Raw genomic sequence first — 21,198 nt, 5'->3', positions numbered from 1 at the left:
TTTTTAGTTGTTTACGGAAATTTTTCTCACATGTCTCTGTTCTTAGGGCTATAGGCAAAGTGTGCCACGTTTTAGCCGCCAGGTACCTGAAAGAACGGGCTCCCAATCTGGCTTTGTATATCCTTGGTTCCTTCACCAGGGCTTTCCCTAAGGACCGCAGAGTCCGACCAGGAGTATATTCCGTTATGAGAGGATGGAGATATTTGGGGCCGCACTTCTTGAGGATGCGATGGCCATAGCACATTGCCTTAAAAGTGACCCTCTTTTCCACTGGCAGCCAGTGCAATTCTCTCGGGCCTTCTCAGTGTTTGCTCTTCTGGGTAAGCCAAGCACCAGTTGAGCTGCGGCCAATGGGTATCTGTCGGAATGGGGTGAGAGTGGTGTTGTGATACTTTTTCTCCTGCTTTCGGGGGTAGAATGCTCTTGAAGACTGCCAACGTGGAGTCTTGAGGGCAGTGTAGTAGGGCGTTAACACATACAGATGCGAGAGTATGCGAACTTGAACATATATTCTGAAGTCACTTTCTGGAGAAAAAGTTATCTTTCTTAAGAATAGAGAACATGTAGCAGGCTGTTATTTTTTGCCAAGTCTCCATGAGAATTAAAGTAATTTGTCATTCAAGTGAAAATTGGTTTAATACTGCCAAGGTTTATATTCAGCTAGGTTTGTAAGGTTTTTTGGTGTTTGTTCCTCTCAAATAACAGGAATTTTACATTATTCCACACAGCCTTAAATATGCTTATGGGTGCTGCTTCTTTTTCAAAATGTGCCTTTCCAAACACTTAAATTACTTCTGCGATTAGGCATACATTTAAAAAACTGTCTGCACGGATGTGATGCTTTATGGCTTTGTCCCTTTGAGAGAAGCTGATTTGCCTGTTGGGAAATGAGCGCCTTCAATCGCAGCCAGACTTGACTGGGTCCATTGACATGACAATCTAGGTGAAAGACTTCATTATGGACTGAGACTGATAAGGAACTTGAAAAGACTGCAGTTCATTGGGAGAGTGAAACTCCTGTAATGCCTCTTGTTTTTATCACCTCTATTCAAGGGGGTATGGTTCTAAAGGCTGGAGGTCATTGCACTGATTCTGTATATGCTTTAGTCTTTCTACCCCTTTTAGTTCAGATATATATTCTTTATAGCTGATGAATCTATTCCTTAAAATAATGACTTGACATCAAGTGTGCATCTCTGAAGCTGTGGGTGACTTGTATGAAAGATTTATAGAGCGCAGGTATCACCCCTGGAGGGGTATCTCTGCGCTATAGACAGAGGGACAGAGGTTGGAACAGGCGATCAGTTCAAGTTCAGTTTTTTCAGGCACTTGCGTAAGTGGACGGGGAACGAGTTCCAGTATCAAGGGGACGACTAGGATAATCTATTGCCACCGTTGCATAGTTTGTTAAACCGAGGGATAACCAGCAGGACCTTCTCTCCAGAGTGCAGTGATCTGCTAGGTAGGTAATAAACGAGTTTTTCCACAAGGTACCTAGGACCCCTATGATTGTTTTGTGGACCAGGCAGCAGATTTTAAACTTAATTCTTTTACAAATGGGGAGCCAATGGCAGCGTCACAAAAATGGCTGAGATGCAGTTCTAGAAGCTACATTGAGGGCCAGACGCACTGCTTTGTTCTGGACCACTTGCAATCTGTTCTGCACAGTATAGTTTGCTGCTGCCAAAAGTGCAATACAGTAGTCTAGTCGACTGACTACCAGAGCTTATCAGGGTCTTACGTACTGATAAGGGGAGAAGATGGAATACTCTCAGTAGAATTAAGCATATAAAAGTAGGTGCCTGAGGTAGTTGCTACTTGATCTTTCGTAGATAGGGCGTGGTCCAAAAAACTCCCTAATTTTTTGCCTTCGTTGTAGGGGTGGGAGCAGGTCCTAATTCTGAAGGCCACCAATCAGGGGACCACAAAGTTTGTGCTTTGCTGAACAGTAGTAATTCAGTTTTATCTGCATTTAACTGGAGAAAATTCTTTGTCGTCCAGGCTCAAATTGCTTGCAGACCTTCAGCAAAGAGGTTTTGACTCAATGAATTATTGTCAAATGAAAGAAGGAGTTGGGTATCCTCCGCATACGTAAAAGGAATGAATCCATGATCTCTAATATATGGGGTGGGGTGGTGTGGGGGTGGGGTGGGGGGGGGTGGGGTGGGGGGGCTGGGAAAATTAGAGTAGTAGCCGGATTAGAAAGGGGTTTAAGCCATGTTTCTGTTAGAAATCCTATATCTGGGGAATAGGAGTTCAATAAATCCCAGGTTTCAGTAGAATGTTTAGGCAAAGATCCTACATTTATTAGAAAGGCTCGCCAACCATAGGTGGGGCTATGGGAAACCTGCCTATCTGAATTCGCAGGAGCGTTTAGTTCAGGCTCTGAGTAGTCTAAAGGGCCTCGGAGGGTTTGTTGTGCACCCCCTCTTGATCTTTCTTTAAGGCTCTGAAAATGGCAGTGTGTACAAGAAAACGGTCCTACCAAGTTGTGAGAGAGAACGTTCACATGACACCCATTTAAATCGCCTACTGTGTTCGCCAGCTGGCTAATGTGTAAATTCTGTCACAGAATAGGTATCTCGGTAAGGGGTCGGTGCTGCACGGAGCAGGCTTGCCTTTGGTGCACCAGCGGCGCACCCGCTGCACACATCCGTGCGATCATGGTTTTTAAATAGAATGGCTGTACACAATAGCCCGCTAACCCAGGAGGTGTCTCCACCGTGAGTGAACCCGCGGTGGCCTGGAGACAGAGCGAAGGGTTAACTGTGAAGAGAGATTGGGCACTTTAAAAGGTATTGTGTTTAAAATTTTAAGATTAAGGAAAATGTTACGGCAAGAGCTGTGCACACGGCTTGCTGCTAAACACTGCTTGCAGCGTGGCCCACACCATGACAGACATTAAATCTCAACATATAACAAAGAAAAATAAGATTAAAATAATTAAAGCAAGTAGACACGCCACTAGCCTCAGTATCCGCTGTGCTACCGCAGGATCATGGTTTTTAAAAAGAATGCCTTTAAAAAGAGTGGCTGTAGACAACTACCCCCCAAACTCAGGAGTGCTGCAACCAGTAGTAGGGGAGAATGTGAATTAGCTTTCTCGCGCTCTCCACTCAATTGGGAGTGAACCCTTGCTACTTGGAAGTGTTGCCATAGGCCAGCTATTGATTAAGTATATACACCAAACTGTGTTCACCCCAGGGATGGAGTAATACTTGCTGACTAGCAACATGGATTCCTGAAAAACTTCTTCAATTCTACTCTGTACTGAGAGACAGCTCACAGTACTCGCCAGCACAGGGAAGCCTTCGGGTAGCCATGCTCTTTACAAAACATAAACATACTGAGAGACCGGTGACTTTCATAAATTCATTGGATTAGAAATTTGGACTTGGCCGATTGGTCACCAGCACCTTCTATTCACCAAACCGTGAGAGACTGTTCTGATTTCGGCTTAAACTGGGCATCTTTTTGACAAGTTTGGACGTTAGGCTAACCCTTGCATCTGTATCACTTGCAAGGTTGAGCTTTGCAGGAGCTGGGTAATCTCATTCCCCAGGAAAGTGCTAGAACCATTTGTGTCTTCCTTAGTAACTTTAGGTTTTGTATTTTTTGTGAAATTGATAGTGGGTTCTGTGTTCTATTGCCTTTGAGATTCTAACTCCCATAGCCTTCTGCAATATGCTTTTGACTGCTTACCCTCCTTCTTTGAATGAATGAGGATAGTAACTTGTTTATGCGTTTGCAGTGCTGTAGTATAAGAGGGCCTTCAAACACCAATGGTAAATGACAGTTCTCGCATGGGATACCGCACATCTATTTGCTCTCAGGGACCCAAGGAAAGGTTTTGTTGCATACAGGCGTTTACTTCCAACATTACTGGTCTGTTCAACAGACCCAAAAGGTTTCTGAAGTACTGCTGCATTTAGGATTGTGTTCCAGCATTTATATAGTGCTTAGTACCTCTGTGTGGCCCGAATCACTTGCCTACATGAGTAGTATGCTACACTGTGTAGGATGTGTGGTTGAAAGGATGTTTTGATCCTTTGTGGGAAGGAGTTCTATGTCATGTGTGATGATCAAAGTTGCAGGTATCTTGTTATGAGACGCAGCACGTGTAGTAGTGTGTTGGATGATGAAGTGGGAGATGTGCAGTTTTTTTAGATTTCATTATACTGGTAGCTTTGTATAGGTCTGCAGATCCCTTAATGGTCGGCTTAGCTGGTTACAGCACTGAATTGTCCAGTGGACATTTTTGTTATCCCATGTTGAAGTGTTTGTGAGATTTAATGAAACAGATTGTGTAAATATTTGGAACCTCAGTGATGGACTATATTAAAGTCCTCCAATTGTCCAGCTGCCCGAGTGGCCCTGGCAGTGAAAACTCTACACCTACCTACTTTCACACTTGCCCTGAGTAAGTGACCAGGAGCCCAGCTCCCACAGCCGTGTGGCTTGCCAGTCAGCAACCACCAACAAAGGCCCCCCTATCCCTCATAGGATAACATTGGGCCTAACTCTCTCTGCACCCGGCCGCCCTAGAGTCGCTGAGGGTGAACAAACTGTACCTACCTGACCCTGGGGGACCCCTGAGTCTATGCCCAGAACCTCAACTCTGCCAGTCGAGTACTTACCCTTAAACCGCAAACTCTATTTTCCTCATAGGGTAACATTGACTGGCTTTTTCCTGAAAATTCTTCTAAGTGTGGACTTTTCAAATCTTAAAATATTCATCAAAAATCAGCCGAGTAACAAACGAAATTACTCACCTGCACTTAGGTGAGCTCCCAGTGCTGGATCTTGGTGCCCAGCACTGACTCTGAAAAATACTTACAACTGTACTTACCCGTAACCCAATTTTCTTCCACAGGAAGTCATTGACTGTTTTTCTGTGAAATTTCTTCTAAGTGTAGATTTCTGCAATCTTTAAATATTCTTCAAAAATCGTATAATATCTGAAAACGTGATTACTTACCTGTTTTGGATAAAGGTCCCAGTACTGAGTCTAGGCACCCAGTACTGGATTACAAAAGTAACGAGAACATACTGTACCTGCAACTTGAATTTTCTTCCATAGGGAATCATTGACTGTTTTCTTTGAAATATTTTCTAAGTGTCAACTTTTAAAATGGCTAAATATTGTTTAAAAATCATTACAGTAATTAAGTCGACTTTCATCACTTGATTCTGAGTACTGACCCAGGACTGAATCTAGGATCCAGTCCTGGAATTCCAAAAGTAATCTAAAAAGTAATCTGTTGCAAATAACTTGAATTTTCCATTGAGCTCAATGCATTGTTGTGTTTAAAATAGAGTTGCCTATTGCAACCACTTGTAACTGTTTACAAAAGTCAATTGCATATTGCAAAAGTATTTATATGAAAAATCTCATTCTGAGATAGTATATTTTAAATCCAAGTGTTGGTTCTAAAATAAAACAAGCATATATTTTTTTTTTATATATAAACCATTGGCCTAGAGTTCAGTTATTGAGTGTGTGAGACCATTTGCTGGCTGAGTGTGTGCAACAAATGCTTTACACTGTCCTCTGATACTGCCTTACTGCTCGACCAAGCTACCACTTTAGAGAGTAAGGTTATATCTAACTTTAACCTCTGTCAAACCCCGGGGGACTGTGGGCTCTGTACACCCTGTACCTATTAAGGAACAGTATATACAGAGCCACATTCTCACACAGGCCACTTGTGCTGTAGTTCCCCCATCTCATTTAATCTGTAAACAGTGTTTGCCCACATTTACCCTGCCCATGTTCTTTAACTGTTTTGCACAGCACTGTGAAATTGCTCAGATTATAGAGAATTTCCAAGCCTTACTGACAGGCTGTTGCCAAAGAGCCGCAGCATGGGCATAGGCGGTCACATATACAAAGCCTAAATTGCATGACTACCTCAGTCATAAAGTCTCACCTGTTAACTATGCAAGAATATTTGGCATACTTGGGAATGTGACATATTTTTAGCCTGGCAATTGGGACATGGTGGTGACTGATACTTCTAGTAGCAACTTGCCCCTACAGTCTGTGTTGTGGGTACCATAGGCAGCTGCCTCGCATTGTCATTGCACAACACCAGCTCAGTATAGGTAGGGTTTTAGCACATATTGAGGGCTAGAGAGCAGCACGTTTTCTCTGAAGTCAACAACTTTGCATTTCTACAAATACCCACCTAAAAAGCAATATCTAATTAAAGTAATGAAAAATTAGTTTTGATATTCTGGAATGCTGTATGACACTGGGCATCATAGATGCTCATGCAGCATCGAGCTCATGGTGTGTTTGATCTCTTAGCTGGCAAAATGTTTTTGGGGGGACTTTTCCAGAAACTCATCTCGTTCTGTGCACACTTTCAAAGAAAGAGTAGCAATTGAAGTGACCCACTAGTGACGTAGATCATAAATATGTGCAGCACCAGGGCACATGAGTAGACAGCACAGGTTTAAAGTACTATTTCATCAGCTTTCTAGCAGTACCTTCCCACGTAACCGTTAGTTTAGGAAGCAGATTGACATTTGCTTTGTTGAAGGCTTTGGGGCAAGATTCAACATTTTGAACTACATATACCAGAAATGTCAGAGACCAGTTTTAATTGCCCTGGTCTCTTTCCAGCATAGCTCGTGAGAGTTTGGGGAAAGATATAACAATTTGGTAGGCCAATGCATTTAAGGCATGCTTAATACTCTCGAATTGGCCGTTACAGTCATTAATTACAAGGCTTTTAATGCGTCCAATGGTGTTCGGTGAGGCCAAGTATTCTGATGCTTGCGTTTAGCTTTTTTTGAATTTCTCTCTGCAGCTACTCCTCCTATCAGATGGAGTGGATTGCTGGAAATATTAGTGGTAATGAAATGCAAATAAGATAACTGTATAGTTTGGTTAATTGTTGGAAATTATTAGAAACTCCCAACAGGCTTACATGTAGGGTATAGACAAAGAAAAACAAAGACGACCGAGAAACTCGCAGCGAAAACAAGTGGGTTCCAGGAAATGGTCATAAATCACTTGGGCAAACTTTAAACCGTGCCAACAGCCATAGCATGTTGGCAGTCTGCTTTCATCTTCAGGTACCGCAAGTCTGAAGTAAGCAAGGTAATCAGTTTTGCACTCACTAAAATATATGAATAAATAAAGCATTTATTTTACTCTACAAATAATGACAGCAAGATAGAATTACATGTAAGTTTTAATTTCAGAGAGCGATCACTCAAAAAATATTTTTCTTAGTTATGTTTTCAATGGTGTTTTGTACAAAGTATCTTTTTTGCTTTAATGGCTCCCTCTAGCCTCAATCACCTCCTAAGCATATGTTGGCCTCGGGCACTTCACGTTGCAAATCGGACTAAATAAACAATACGGGACACTCCTGGCCAAGATAATTTGAAGTCACGCAGTGGAAGCAAAAAGGCAAGGGCTGGACGGATTGTTGAGCAGACCAGCACCCTGCAAAAGATCCACGAGACGACACAAAGACAGACTTTGGAAACCTGTGAGGGAGGGGTGCACAAATACTATCGAGCAGGCTAAAAACATGAACAATTGTGAGAGCACCAGAGGCCCAGGGTCGACGCACAAGAGGCAAGTAGAGCAAGCCGAAGCATAGGCACGGAGCACGAGGGAAACTCAGGCGAGGCCTTGGAAAGGGAAAAGAAAGGGAAAGTGGGAGAGCGAAAGATTACGGCCGGCATCCTAGGAACCCAAATTGGATGTCTCCTTCAGAACCTAGGCTCCAGCTTCTTACCAGAGAGTGCTGGTGGTGCATAGTTGTCACGTGTCCTATGTAGCTTCTCAAGGCGCTCGGGAAGAGCAGGTCTGTGCAGTGTTCTGCAGCCAGCCTTCAGAAGCCAATAGGATAACCATGTTTGCCTCTGAGCTCACCCCAACTATACTCCCAAGTAGGAAGTAACATTTTAGCTGGGATGAGCTCACTGCTCCCCCAGACAGTCACAGGCTAGAGTCCAGTCAAGGGGTTTTAGCCATTCACAGACCTAAACACTTGTCCAGTATGTTTTGGATTTGTTTTACAGTCATCCCTATTGGCTGTGAGCACCAGAGTGCCGTATTTCTGCACCAATTTACTGCAAATGAATGTCTAGTTGTCCAGTGGACAAAATAGACATTAAGTCTTCTAGTCCGTGTCAAAAGACAGCATGTCTCGGGCATTGGGCGCTATGAATTCCACAACCCTGTACAGTCATCTAGAAAATAGCCATGTATTCTGTTTTCAGAAGTGTATATGCTCCTGTGTGCTTCTAATGTTGGCTGGTAGTGGGCTCCAGAGCTTGGCGGCTAGTACTGAGAAAGCAGTGCTTCCTATGGATTTCTTATGGTAAGGTGCTATAAGTGCTGCAAGCCTGGAACACCGCTTGGTTTGTGTTACATGTATTTAACTTGTCGGTACAGCGGTATCTTGGCATACTACTGTTAGGTCCGCCTTTTTAATAATGGGTAAACTTAAGGGTTTGTTTTTTTTTAATCCCACAAATTATTACAGGATTATCTGTGCACCATTTTCATTGTGAAGTGCTTATTCTTTTATAGGGAGTTAGTTCTCAAATCTTGTCACTTTAATGTTTGGGTTTTTCCTGGTATGCTTATGTGCGCAAGAATGACTGCTTGCGCTTTGAATGTGCGAGGTGCTGTTTGAAAGTACAATAATGGTAATTGTTCAGAAATGTTTTGTTTTGCTTTTAGCAATAAATGTGCATAATTGAATTGAAGTTTGATGAGCAATCATGCCGTTCTGCCTTTATCATGTTCAAGTCATAATGGGATTTTACTCCTTTGTCTTCCATTTTGTTTTTCACTTGCCCGTCCCATTTACTTATGAGCATGCTGTGTTGTAGTGCTAAAGATCCTGTTATAAAGGAGGACAAACTACTTGCCCGTAACACTATTTAATGTGTTTGAAAATTTCATTATGTATGAATCTTTTTTTATAACCAGCTTTATTGGCTTTTTACAGCATTTTACAACCATTGACCAGCCATTGTAACAGACCCTACCCAAGCGTCCATCACCAGTATTCCCACTAATCACTCACACATCCCAGCTCCTTCACAGTACCAGTTACTGCAACCAACCCTGAATAATCCCACTGCCCCAGATGTTTTTGTTGGCATCCCTGTGCCCTGTAAATTGGCTCTTCGAGCTTGGCACATCAGTCCATCGCCAGGCCTGTTGCTGCTGGGGATCTGAGATGATTCCAGCAGCCGTCATTATACCTCTTGGCCAAAAGTGTGGCCTCTCCAATGAGTGTCTGATCCGCCCTGGAATTGCCCACCTCTTCTAATACACCCAGTAAATCCACAATAGGAGTCTGGTCCAGGGGGATTCTGAGTATCTTGGACAGTTCCTGCTCTATCTCCTGCCTGTAAGTGGTAATACATGGGCAGGACATCACCATATGATGGAAATCTGCAACCAGTTCCCCACATTGAAACAACTCTAATTTGAGAGAACCCCAGCTGTATGCAGCCAAAACAGCATGTAGTATTTGGCGTGTAGTTAAGCTGTATCGATCAATTGTGTGAATTTAAGGAGGAACCATTGATTGATGTCGATGCAAGTAATTCGCTTTTTGTTCTATGTTTTACTTGCTGCTCTTTTTATTTAGACTTTTGATCTTGGGGTAATATTTATGGATGTTTGCAGTTATGGTACTGATAGTTTTGTTGTACTTTCTAGCATTCCTGGGAGATGGTTGGCAAGAAGAAGGGAGTCTCAGGACAGAAGGATGGAGGACAAACGGAAGCCACTGAGGAGGCTAAAGAAAACCGTGAGAGGGATCGGGATTATAGCCGCCGGCGTGGGGGGCCACCAAGGAGGGGCCGAGGAGGTAGCCGTGGTAGAGAATGTACGTTGATGCTCCTGTACATCTTTTCTTTTATATTCCTATTGCTTGTCTGTGCCAATGTATTCCCAAATGTCGGAATCTGTCCAGCTCCCATCAGTCTCAGATACGATAACATGTTTAGAGTTCTGCCTTCCATTCATGCCAATGAAAAGCCAGCAACTTTCCTACATTTGTACATAACTGGAAATACCACCAAACCTCTGCAACTCAATCAACCGTACTGGCACGGATGTCTCTGGCTGGCGCAGCACAGGAGAGCATAGTCTGTATAGAGTACATGTACTTTTCCCGCAACCCTGAATCCGTCACTGCCTTGTGACTGTTTGCAAGTGTATAGCCAATGGCTCCATTACCAAAGTGAACAGGAGTGGAGAGAGGGCAGCCCTGTCTGGTCGCCTCCCAACATCCCATCTGCCCAAGACGTGCCCGCCAGATAGCCAACTACAGAACTTGGGGGCGAAACCCCTTCCAAGAGAGCAGAGTCCACATACATCCCCAACCTTTGGTGTCAAATGCCTTTTCGATACCCTAGGCAACCAGCATTCCTTCCATATCTGATCCCTGTGAGCCTAGGAATATTCTTAAGTGTTTCTAGTTGGGATAAATAACAAATGTGTATTTGTAAAGCGCACTATCACCCAGTAGGCCATCTTGGTGCTGAATAACATGTTTATTCATAAATCAACAGTAGTCCTCATGTACCATAGTGTCACATTCAGTCTTTTAGCTAATGTCTCGGACACCACCTTACTGTCTGCGTTTATCATGGACGATGGGTGGTAGGATCCAACCAGAGTCTGATCTGTCCGGCTTATGCAACAGTACTATTAATGCTTCACCTATTGTTTGTGGTAATCTGCCCAGGCTCTGTGCCCCTTGAAAACTTCTAGTAGATGTTCTGAGAAAACCTCTGCAAAAAGTCAATAGAATTTCAGCAGAAAACAGTCTTCTATGCGTTTTCGTTTTTAGGCAGGTCCTTTAGAGCAACCAGCAGTTCTTCCTTCATAAGACCACTTTCCAAGTCTGTGAGCTGTTACTTGCAGAGCCTTGGTAGCTCTAACTTGTCAAGCAATTCCCAGAGTTCTCTTGTTGCAGTACGTCTTTTTGCAATTGTTGCCCCGTATCATGTCTAAGTAAGGCATTCCCCTCTCATGAAAACTTTAAAGGTATCCCTCTCATTCAATCTGGTTGTGGATGTCTCCACATTATCTGATCAAAACTCTGGATCTTAGAGTGCCCCTGGACTATGTTGCCAGCTGGGGGATTATGGCTTATTTTGAGTCTGGATATAAATGGTGAGCTAACGAGCATCCTCTGAGATAAACCTCCCCATGCGCCCTGCTGATATGGCAGTGCCCAGTGTTTGGAACACAGGGATCCTATCCGGCCTGCTATACATGTTGTGCATTGAGAATAATGTACAATGCCTCTGTGTAGGCTTCAGCATCCTCCAGATATCCACAGAATCAGTATGGGACATAACATCTGCTAATGCTCGTCATGCTGGCCATAGAATGATGCCTGACCAGGGCCCTGTCTAGGTCTCAATCTACACAATTAAAATCAACTGCCCAAAATAATTGGATTCCTACATTTGGCGTCAACCCGGTCTAAAAAAAGGCTCCATCGTCCTTATTGGGTGCTTACATATTTAGGAAAAATACTTCCTTCTACGAAGCCAGAGTAACAGATAACTGCGCTCCACGCATTGATGTGCTCCTCTGAACATAAAGGGTATCCCAGCGCCATGCAGCCCCCCCCTTTAAAAAATAAACATAAGTGAAGTAAGTCAAGGGATCCATTTCTTTTTCAGTTTATCTGCTTCTGTGTCCACCAAATGGATCTCGTGTAGAAAAGCTATTCCTACCTTGCACTCTGTATCTCTTGGTATAATCATGTACTCCCTTGACATTCCAGGACATTTTTAGCTCACTCCCATTTGACTATACAGCTGACAAACGTCTTTAGCTATCCTAACCCAGGACCTTGATCGCTGTACACTGACTCTTCATCCAACCACATGACCTACTGTGTGCTTCTTGCCTAGAGAAATCAACCCAGTAATTTAACTTTAATTCCCAACATTACCCCCCCTCCTCCCACCAGGCAAACAGCCTGACCAATGAGAATGAGACATTTACACACCTATCTGTAGCTAAGCCCTTCCACATCGTCTCCCAGTGTAGCAAGTTGTGAACTGTGATAATGGGTAATTAAAGAACTACTCCTGCTTAAAAGCCTATTATTGCAGTGGGGTCTGTCTCCGGGAACCCACTAAGGCCCACCTTCTACCACAGAGCTATCCGCCCCGGCTTCCCTTACTAATAACTTTATGCTCCCCATGATTTATACCATGGGGGATTGTCTGTGCCTATAAATATCACTCGATAGTCTGTGGTGCACTGTCAAAACGTAGGGCTTCTACCACTGTTAAACCTAACTCAATATTTTAAATTCCCACTGCATTGTATTCCTGCTGTATTCGGAGCAGTTATGCTGCCGCAGTATCCAATGTGAGCAGCCCACCTTGTGGTATCTTAACTTAAATGCCGACTGCTAAAGTAATTGTTACAGGCCCAAGACCCGTATTATCACAATATACTGCATCTTCCATGGATCCACTGTGTTGTGTCTCGGATTTGTTTAGTCTGACATGAACATTCACACATCCTATTCCAGCCCTAGTAAATTTTTTCTTGAGCTAGGTCTCAAATGACCCCCTTAAATGTCTCTGGTCCTCAGCAACACTCAGTATGCCGTCCTTCCACTCTTGTCTCTGTGGCAACACTTGTGCTCCATTGTCTTAGGTGTCAATCCACTCAGCCTAGGATGGCTCCTAGTCTAGTTATTGGAGTCACTTGGCAGATCAGTGATAGGCCTACTTTCACGACCTTTCACAGACATCATCCGTGGGCATAAAAAAATGCGCCTTTCCCCTTTGTACCACTTAACTTTGCAGGGAACAGAAGCATGTATTTTAATTTCAGTGTAAGTAACTTGTGCTTTACAGCTAAAAAGGATTTTCTTTGGTCCTGCACTGTTAACCTGTAGTCCTGAAAAATCGAGGTGCGATGTTGTGAGAAAGTGCCGTCTTTCTTGCATGGTATGCCCCCACTTTTTGCTGAATGTACTTTGACTGAGTGTGGCCTGGACTCCTGCCAATCAGGGGCCCAGGGCCTGTGTTCCTTCCCTAAAACCCAAATTGGCAAACCCTGGCCACATGTCAGCCCCTGGTAAATGGTACCCTAGGTACCCAGGGCCTTGTTACCAGGGTAGGCCTCTAAGGGCTGCAGCACTTAATGTGCCACCCTTAGAGGCCCTGTACCCTAACACAAACACACTGCCCTTGCAGGCTGAGCGTCTGGGTACAAGACCAAACTAAGAGTCGACATGGCCCACATCCTTGTGTGGCATGCCCACAACCTACACTGCCCTGGCATACATCAGCCACCCCTCTATGCCCTATGCCAGTGGTGTGGGCAAAGGAGCATGAGCCCTGTGCCCCTACAGCGCCCAGGAATGGACCTGGGTGCTGTAAGTGCAGTGCTGCCATTTGAGTATATGGTGCTGAAAACTCTTCAAACAAAAACTCCACAGCACCATAATGGCAACACTGAAGACTGAAGTTTGGTATCAAACTTCTCAGCACATTAAACCCGCACTGATGCCAGTGTGGCATTTAATGTACAAAGCACTACCGAGGGCATCTTAGAGATGCCCCCTGAAACCTAACCTACAATCCACGTCTTGTCTGAGAGGCTGCCACACAACAGACATGTTGCAGGACCCCTGGGTGGAGAGCCACCTCTCTCCTGGGCCTGCAACAATGCACATCCTGTGCTAGGGCTCCTCCCCAGGATGGGCAGGGGGGAAGCTTCAAAGGCATACCGCCTTTGTGAGCTTCTCCAGGCCACTTGCATTACCCCACAACTGGCCCCCACCGGTTCTGACCCCCACTCTGGCGGGAAGACTGGCCGAAAACCCCAAGTAAGGACAGAGGATGTGCCAGCCTCTGCCAACCCCACCCCTCAGGTGGGGGGAGGTGAGGTGAAGCACATCTCCGGGCTCTCGCCATCTTGAAAATGGGAAGCCCTGCCCAATCAGGACTAGGCTACTGCCCCCTTCCACAGGAGAGTGGCAGGAAAGGGGGTGTACCCACCCCAGGGCAGGGACCCATTGGTCCTTGCCCTTTATCTACCTGTAACGCCCCTAAATCTAGTATTTAGGGGCACCCTGAACCTTCCTTCCTCCGATTCCGAAAAAGCAAAGAACAAGAAGAAAGAAGGCCTGCCGTGCAGCTGCTAAGAAGAGGAAGACACCAACTGCTTTGGCCCCAACCTTACCGGCCTGTCGACCCTTGAACCTGCTCTTGCTAAATCCCGGCACCTCCTGTGGCCAGCAACCTCACAAACCCCAGAGGACCTGGCTACCTTGTGACTCTGAGCATCTGGGCATCCCATGAGCAGTGGCTCTGCTCAAAGTAAGTTTCTAACCCCTGGCATCAGCCCGGAACGGTGAACCCTGCACACTCTGCACCTGCCAAGCCTGGCCTGTGCAGGAGTGGACAAAGACCTCGGACGTCCCGGCGACTGTGACCGGGAATCCGGCACCCAAGGACCCACCTCGACGCTCCTGATGCCTGCATCCTCAGAACCAGGGACCCCCCCCCCACCGCGATCAACAGAGGGTAAGATTTCCCGACATCAAAAGGCACCCCTGCACCTGGCGCCCTGCGGCCACCTGTGCCTGTCCCCTGGGTACCTACCTATCCTCCAACTACCCAACTTACCTCTCGAAGTGGTGGTGGCACCCGAAGAATCTTCGTCTCCGAGCTTGCAGCCTTTGTTCGTCCTTGAGCTTTCCCATTGAAATCCATTAAGCGCCCGAAGGCTCACAAGCACCCTGCACCCAGCCGCCCGAGTGGCCCTGACAGTGCAACTTCTACTCCTACCTACTTCCCCATTTGCCCCGAGCAAGAACCAGGAGCCCAGCTCCCACAGCCGCGTGGCCTGCTAGCCAGCAGCCACCAACCAAGGGCCCCCTTCCTCCCATAGGATAACATTGGGCCTAACTCACTCTGCACCCGGCTGCCCCTGTGCCGCTGAGGGTGTAACAACTGTACTTACCTGACCATGGGAGACCCCTGAGTCTATGCCCAGAACCTTAACTCTGCTAGTCAAGTACTTACCCAAAAGCCGATAACTCACTTTTCTTCCATAGGGTGACATTAATTGGTTTCACTTGAAATTTCTTCTAAGTGTGGAGTTTCTAAACTTTAAAATATTCACCTAAAATCAACCGAGTAACAAACGGAAATACTCACCTGCTATTAGGAGAGATCTCAGTGCTGAATCTTGGTGCCCAGCACTGACCCTGAAAAGTACTCACAACCATACTTCCATAGGAAATCATTGAGTGTTTTTCTGTGAAATTTCTTATGTGTTTATTTTTGCAAACTACAAATATTCATTAAAAATCGTACCAACTGTGAAAACGTAATTACTTGCCTGTTTTAGTACTGAGTCTAGGAGCCCAGTACTGGATTACAAAATTAAAGAGAACATACTTTACCTGCAACTTGAATTTTCTCCCATAGGGAATCATTGACTGTTTTTCTATTAAATTTCTTCTAAGTGTCGATTTTACAAACTTATAAATATTCCTTAAAAATCGCCTGTATAACTTAAACGCAGTTTCTCAACTACTTACAGGTGGTACACTAGTGCTGGATCCAGGATCCAACACTAACCTAGAAACAGTAACCATAACCCCACTTACCTGCTAAGTGAATTTCCTTACACAGGATAACATTGGTAATTTGATCAGAAATAGTTCCTAAGTGTCAACTTTTAAAATAGCTAAGTATTGTTTAAAAATCACAACAGTAACTTAACCAAATTTACTTGGGGAGGGGGGGGGGGGGGGGGGGGAAGAGAGACTTCTCCTTTAATCCTGCCACACTAGGCTCCTGGCCCTGCTCTTGAGTGAGCACTCAGCTCTCACACTTGCAGATGCTGCTGGCCCGGCCCTTTAGCTTTACATTCTTGCAGTGTTAGGAAGAACTAAAAATATGTTCGAGGCATATGAGCTGCAGATTACACACTTGTGCATAGATCGCCATCTGGTGTTGGGCCCGGATGTGTGCAGTTGTTTTTCCACTTGGAAAGTCTTTGGAAGTCACGAGGTCGGTGACTTGTCCTTTGGATCGTATTGAGCATGGGCTTCGGCTTCATCCTCAGATTGCTTTTTTCCACATCGGGCTCTGATGTGATCTTCGCGCTCCGGTTCCGAACAGTTTCCAGTTCGACGATTGACGCGCAGTCCTCACCCCAATTCGCGGTATTATTTTCGATCGCGATCTCCCCACTCGACGCGGCTCTCATCGGCAAGAACCTTCGATTCCAGTAGTCGACGACTGCAGTCGGGCCTACCCAAGCTCCGGTCCTGGCTAATGGAAAGGACTCCCTTCAAGAAGTGCCTTCGATGTGGGTCCAAATTCCCCCACACCGATCTCCACGAATTATGTAATCTCTGCTGTGAGAAAGTGCCATCTTTCTTGCATGGTATGCCCCCACTTTTTGCTAAATTGCTGAATGTACTTTGACTGAGTGTACCCTGGACTCCTGCCAATCAGGTGCCCAGGGCCTATGTTCCTTCCTTAAAACAAACAAACTCCAAATTGGCAAACCCTGGCCACATGTCAGCCCCTGGTAAATGGTACCCTAGGTACCCAGGGCCTTGTGACCAGGGAAGGCCCCTAAGGGCTGCAGCACTCATTGTGCCACCCTTAGAGGCCCTGTACCCTTACACACACACACACTGCGTTTGCAGGCTGAGTGTCTGGGTGCAGGACAAAAATGAAGCGTCGACATGGCACACACCTGTGTTTAATAATGCAAGTACATGACCTTGCTTCGGAGCAACGTACCCCACAGCATAAGCTGAAATTTTTTTAAGCTTGTTGAATTTTTGGCAATACAGTAACAATATCTCAATAATACTGGTACACATATATTTACTTCACTGTCAAAACTTTTCAAAATAATTCATTTAATCGATTAATACATTTCACAATGATATTGACGAGAAATACAAGTGTCAGATGTTCAACTGATTCATATTCGCCCAATGCATTTCGGGCCTTTTAGTGGCCCTTCGTCAGGGGCATATCTGTAAGTAAATCAAAAAAGATATACAAACATTTAAACTGCGGTGTGCAGGAAAACAACATTTACATGATATACATGTTTTTATGACTCAACGTGGCTTATTACATAGATCATGATGAATGTCCATCTATCAAAGAAGATGTTGTTGAAGGAGTGAACACCTTAGAAACCAATCACCCAGTGTGGTGAACAAGTCGCGTGCAAAAAGATCCGAAAAACGGAGGTACCTGATCGTCTTGTACTCTCCCTGGCTAAAAGTGGAGGGAAAAAGACACTACTGTAACAAACTGATCTAACCCCCCTCGAAGAGAAAATGGAACAGGACTAGCGTCACTCAAAACCACTAACCTGTAGAATGAAACGGATCCACGTTGACAAGAACAACTTAACGGGATCGACTGTATAAAAAAAGGAGACACAAAAAAACGTACTGGCCGCTCTTTTGGAAAAATTCACAACTCTCACACCTACTCCACAATTCTCAAAGAGCGAACCCTCACCTTCTAAATAAAACTTTCGTGGCTTCACGTAATCACCGGTATCCAGCTGAACGAGCTCCCCTGAGCTGTACCCGGTTGTCAAAACGGCGTCTACCTTATACGGAACCACCATCATAACCAAAGAAAGAGGACTGAAACAATCTGCTACGAGTGTACTCGGCCGCCGTTTTAGAAAGGGCAACTGATCTCATGAGCGCGACGAAACGACAGATATGAGAAAACAAACCTGAGTTAGATAAAAACAGTGCAAGTTTAAGTGAAAGAAGGAAGAATTGAAATAAAATAAACAAGAGTGTACCCCACAAGAGTATCTGTCAAAAAAATAAAAAAATGATTGTGAACATTCATGTAATTACAGTCAATATGTCTCCAACATCGTGCAAAAACATCGGATTACAAAAAACATCCTAAATCTGCTTTTTCATTGATCCCATGAGGATCTTGCGTGTTTAACCTCCTGATCCAAAATATCTCCCTCTGCAAAAGAGATTTAGATAAGTTTCTACCAGGGACTGGGACCATTTTTTCAATGACTTGAAATTTAAGTTGGGAAATGGAGTGTTTACACATGTTCCAATGTACTGCTAAACTACTCTTAGGGTTGGTATTGCGGATTGTGCTTTTATGTTCAGAAATTCTAGTTTTGATTTTTCTGTTTTCCCTATATAGAGAAGTCCGCATGCCATTTAATAGCATAGATGACGTTTGTAGAGTCACAAGTGGAACTGTGACGCAATTTAATGGTTTCCCCCGTTGAGGGGTGATGTACTGTGTTTCCTACAATTACATTGTTGCAATGTACGCAATTGGAACATCTTTGCGTGCCTTTAAATTCAGTGACATTAACCTTGGAAGTGGTAGATAAAATTTCTTTAATGTTCTTTGATCTTTTATACGCGAATAAGGGTTTCTCTTGAAAGATCTTTGAAATCCTCTTCACCTTGCAACATGTCCCATCTGTTCATAATGATTTGCTTGATTTGTCTGGAACTTGTGGAGTACTTAGACACAAAGACTTGTCTAGTAGAACATTTTTTTAGGTGCGGATTGCAGTAGGCTTTCCCTTGTTCTTTGTTGGGTCTTGGTGATTGCTTCGTTCAAAATCTCTTCAGGGTATCCTTTGGATAAATACCTCTTCTTCATGCTCTCAATGTTGGTTTGACATATTTGTTCGGACGAACAAATTCTTTTGGCGCGTATAAATTGCGAAAAAGGAAGATTCTTTAATAAATTTTGTGGATGAAAACTTGTGAATTTCAAGGCGTTGTTCTTGTCAGTTGGTTTATGGTGAATTTCTGTTTGAATGGTACCATCTGTTATTTTAATGAATACATCCAGAAGAGATAATGAATGTTCACTGATGGTATTTGTGAATTGAATGTGTTAATCTTTTAAGTTGAGTTAAGATATCTTCCTACCCAACATTTCCAAACTGTTTTTCCAAATTAAGAAAATGTCATCTATGTATCTCACATACAACAGAGTGTTATCCGTCCATTCCTCATCGCGGTAAATGTACTGATCTTCAAAATGGGCCATGTAGGTATTCGCGTACGCGGGTGCCCCCGCAAAACCCATAGATGTGCCTTTGAGTTGTATTTAGTAATGGTTATTCCACTCAAAGTAACTATGATGCAAACAGAAATGCAACATTTCCAGTACAAAGATTTTGTCTGCTCTCAAAGTGGTTTGTCTTAATAATGCCCATTCTACAGCTTCCATCCCTCCAATGTGGGGCATGGAGGTATATAGGGATTTCACATCCAAAGTACAAAGTAAGATTTCGTTGGTGATCTTGACTCTTTGTAATTTTTGTAAAAATTGAGTGGCATCTTTAATATTGGAGTCCCATTCCTGAACAAAAGGTTGTAAAAAACGGTCAATGTATTTACCAATGGGTTCGAAAATGGTCCCGCACCCAGTAACTATGGGTCTAAATGGTGGATCGAGAAGATCTTTATGAATCTTAGGCAGCATGTATAATCCAGGTGTACTCGGATTCTCTTGGGTTAGGAACAATCGGGTATTATCTGAAATCCATCCCATTTCTTTGGCTTTAGTTAGAATGGTGTTTAGAGTGACAAAGTTGGTCGATAGGATCACCATCAAGGAGATACGTGGTGGAGTCTGAGATGTGTTCCATAACTTTTCTGTGGTAAAATGTTTGGTCCATAATTACAATGGCTCCTCCCTTGTCTGTCTTTTTGATGTTTATGTCAGTGTCATTAGCAAGAGTTTTCAGAATAGATTGATCAGATTTAGTGAGATTGGTTTTAGTTTGCTTTTTATTGTTCATCTGGTAGAGATCTCTCTTATTGTGGTTCAGTTAACATCTGTCTTGTTAGTACTGTCATTTTAACTGTTAGTTGTATTGCGTGTAAAAGTAAAATAAAATAAAAATTATTTATGTATATATCGGCTATTCTACAGCCCTGAAGTCAATTGTATTGAACGAAATGCGTTGGCTGGTATACCTGTTACTTGACATGCGTTTCCAATAAAAAAGAGAACTTGAACAAACTTTGGATACAGACTTTGGAATGCCTATATTATTGATTTTTTGGTGCACCGATTGATCTTTAACTAAAAACATCAGTTTGTTCAAAGGACTCACCATTTAGCTTCACACTGCCCCCAAAAGACTAATGTTGATTGAAAGTCATAACGCACAGGACTACCCACCTTGAGGAACCAGTTACTTAACCTTTTATAATGCCTTTTCTGGTAGAGAATGTCTAAACGCAGATTCCTCAAAGAATATTCCCTAGGCCTCAGACAGGATGGGTAAGTTACTTAAGATCCAGCCTCGACGTCGGTCTTGACGGAGGCGCTTGCCTCGACTCCGACGGAGGCGTCTGCCTCGACGTCGTTCTTGACGGAGACTTCTGTCTCGACGTCGAATGCTCCGACGACGTCGAAAGCCTCTTCGCCGAGGAACGATGTTTCCTCGACGGCGATCTTGATCTCGACGTCGACTGTGGTGGAGATCGCCTACGTACTTCTTGCGACGTCGACTGATGTCTCGCCGACCTCGACGTCGAACGATGTCTTTCCTTCGACGACGAACGATCTCTGTGCAGACGTCGATCGATCTTCTCTTGACGTCGACAGATGCTTTATCGACGTTGAACTGTGGCGCCGAGTCCTCGACGCCGAGCCTTTAGACACCGTCGACGTCGAACGCATTCGCTTCGACGCTGAATCTAAAGTCGACGACGATTTTCTCTTTGCAGCATGACTTCCCCTTGACTCCTCACCTCTCAGCGACGATCCCGCCGCTGGAGTCTTCGACGCCGAGCCCGACGTCGATGGGGAGCAAACGGGGACCAACTGCTTCGACGTCGACCGTTCTGCTAGGCCGTACAGCCTAATCCTCTCTCTCTCCTTTAAAGTCCTTTTGGAAAGGTCTTTACAATGATGACATGTTGCTGGAGAGTGAGAATCCGGCAGGCAGACAATACACACGTCATCTGTGTCTGAAGAGGCCTTCTTTTTTCCACAAGATGGACATGGAATAAATAAAGAAGGCATATTTCTGACAAAAATAGCAGAAAACCAGTCAGAAAAATACAGGATACTGACTTCTTCCCAGATATTAATAAGAGGAAGTCCAAAAAATTACTATAATGCAAATAATTCTTGACTAAAAAGTCAAAA

The 21,198-nt window shown here is 44.2% G+C and overlaps 1 protein-coding gene across 39 annotated transcripts in view; it reads left to right on the top strand.

The window, feature by feature from the left end:
- Positions 1 to 21,198, top strand: part of UBAP2L (ubiquitin associated protein 2 like) — a 658,575-nt gene that overhangs the window by 22,680 nt on the left and 614,697 nt on the right. For all 39 annotated transcript variants that reach the window (XR_014972277.1, XR_014972273.1, XR_014972279.1 and 36 more), the window contains exon 5: positions 9,704 to 9,872. Coding sequence is in view for 24 of the 39 variants with exons in the window: in XM_085638880.1 (XP_085495006.1) it covers positions 9,704 to 9,872 (169 nt within the window). In the remaining 15 variants the exon portion in view is untranslated. The remainder of the gene's footprint in view (positions 1 to 9,703; positions 9,873 to 21,198) is intronic.

Source organism: Triturus cristatus, chromosome 12 (assembly GCF_964204655.1).
Source record: "Triturus cristatus chromosome 12, aTriCri1.1, whole genome shotgun sequence".
Taxonomy (NCBI): Eukaryota; Metazoa; Chordata; class Amphibia; order Caudata; family Salamandridae; genus Triturus; species Triturus cristatus.
This window is presented reverse-complemented; position numbering and strand designations above follow the sequence as displayed.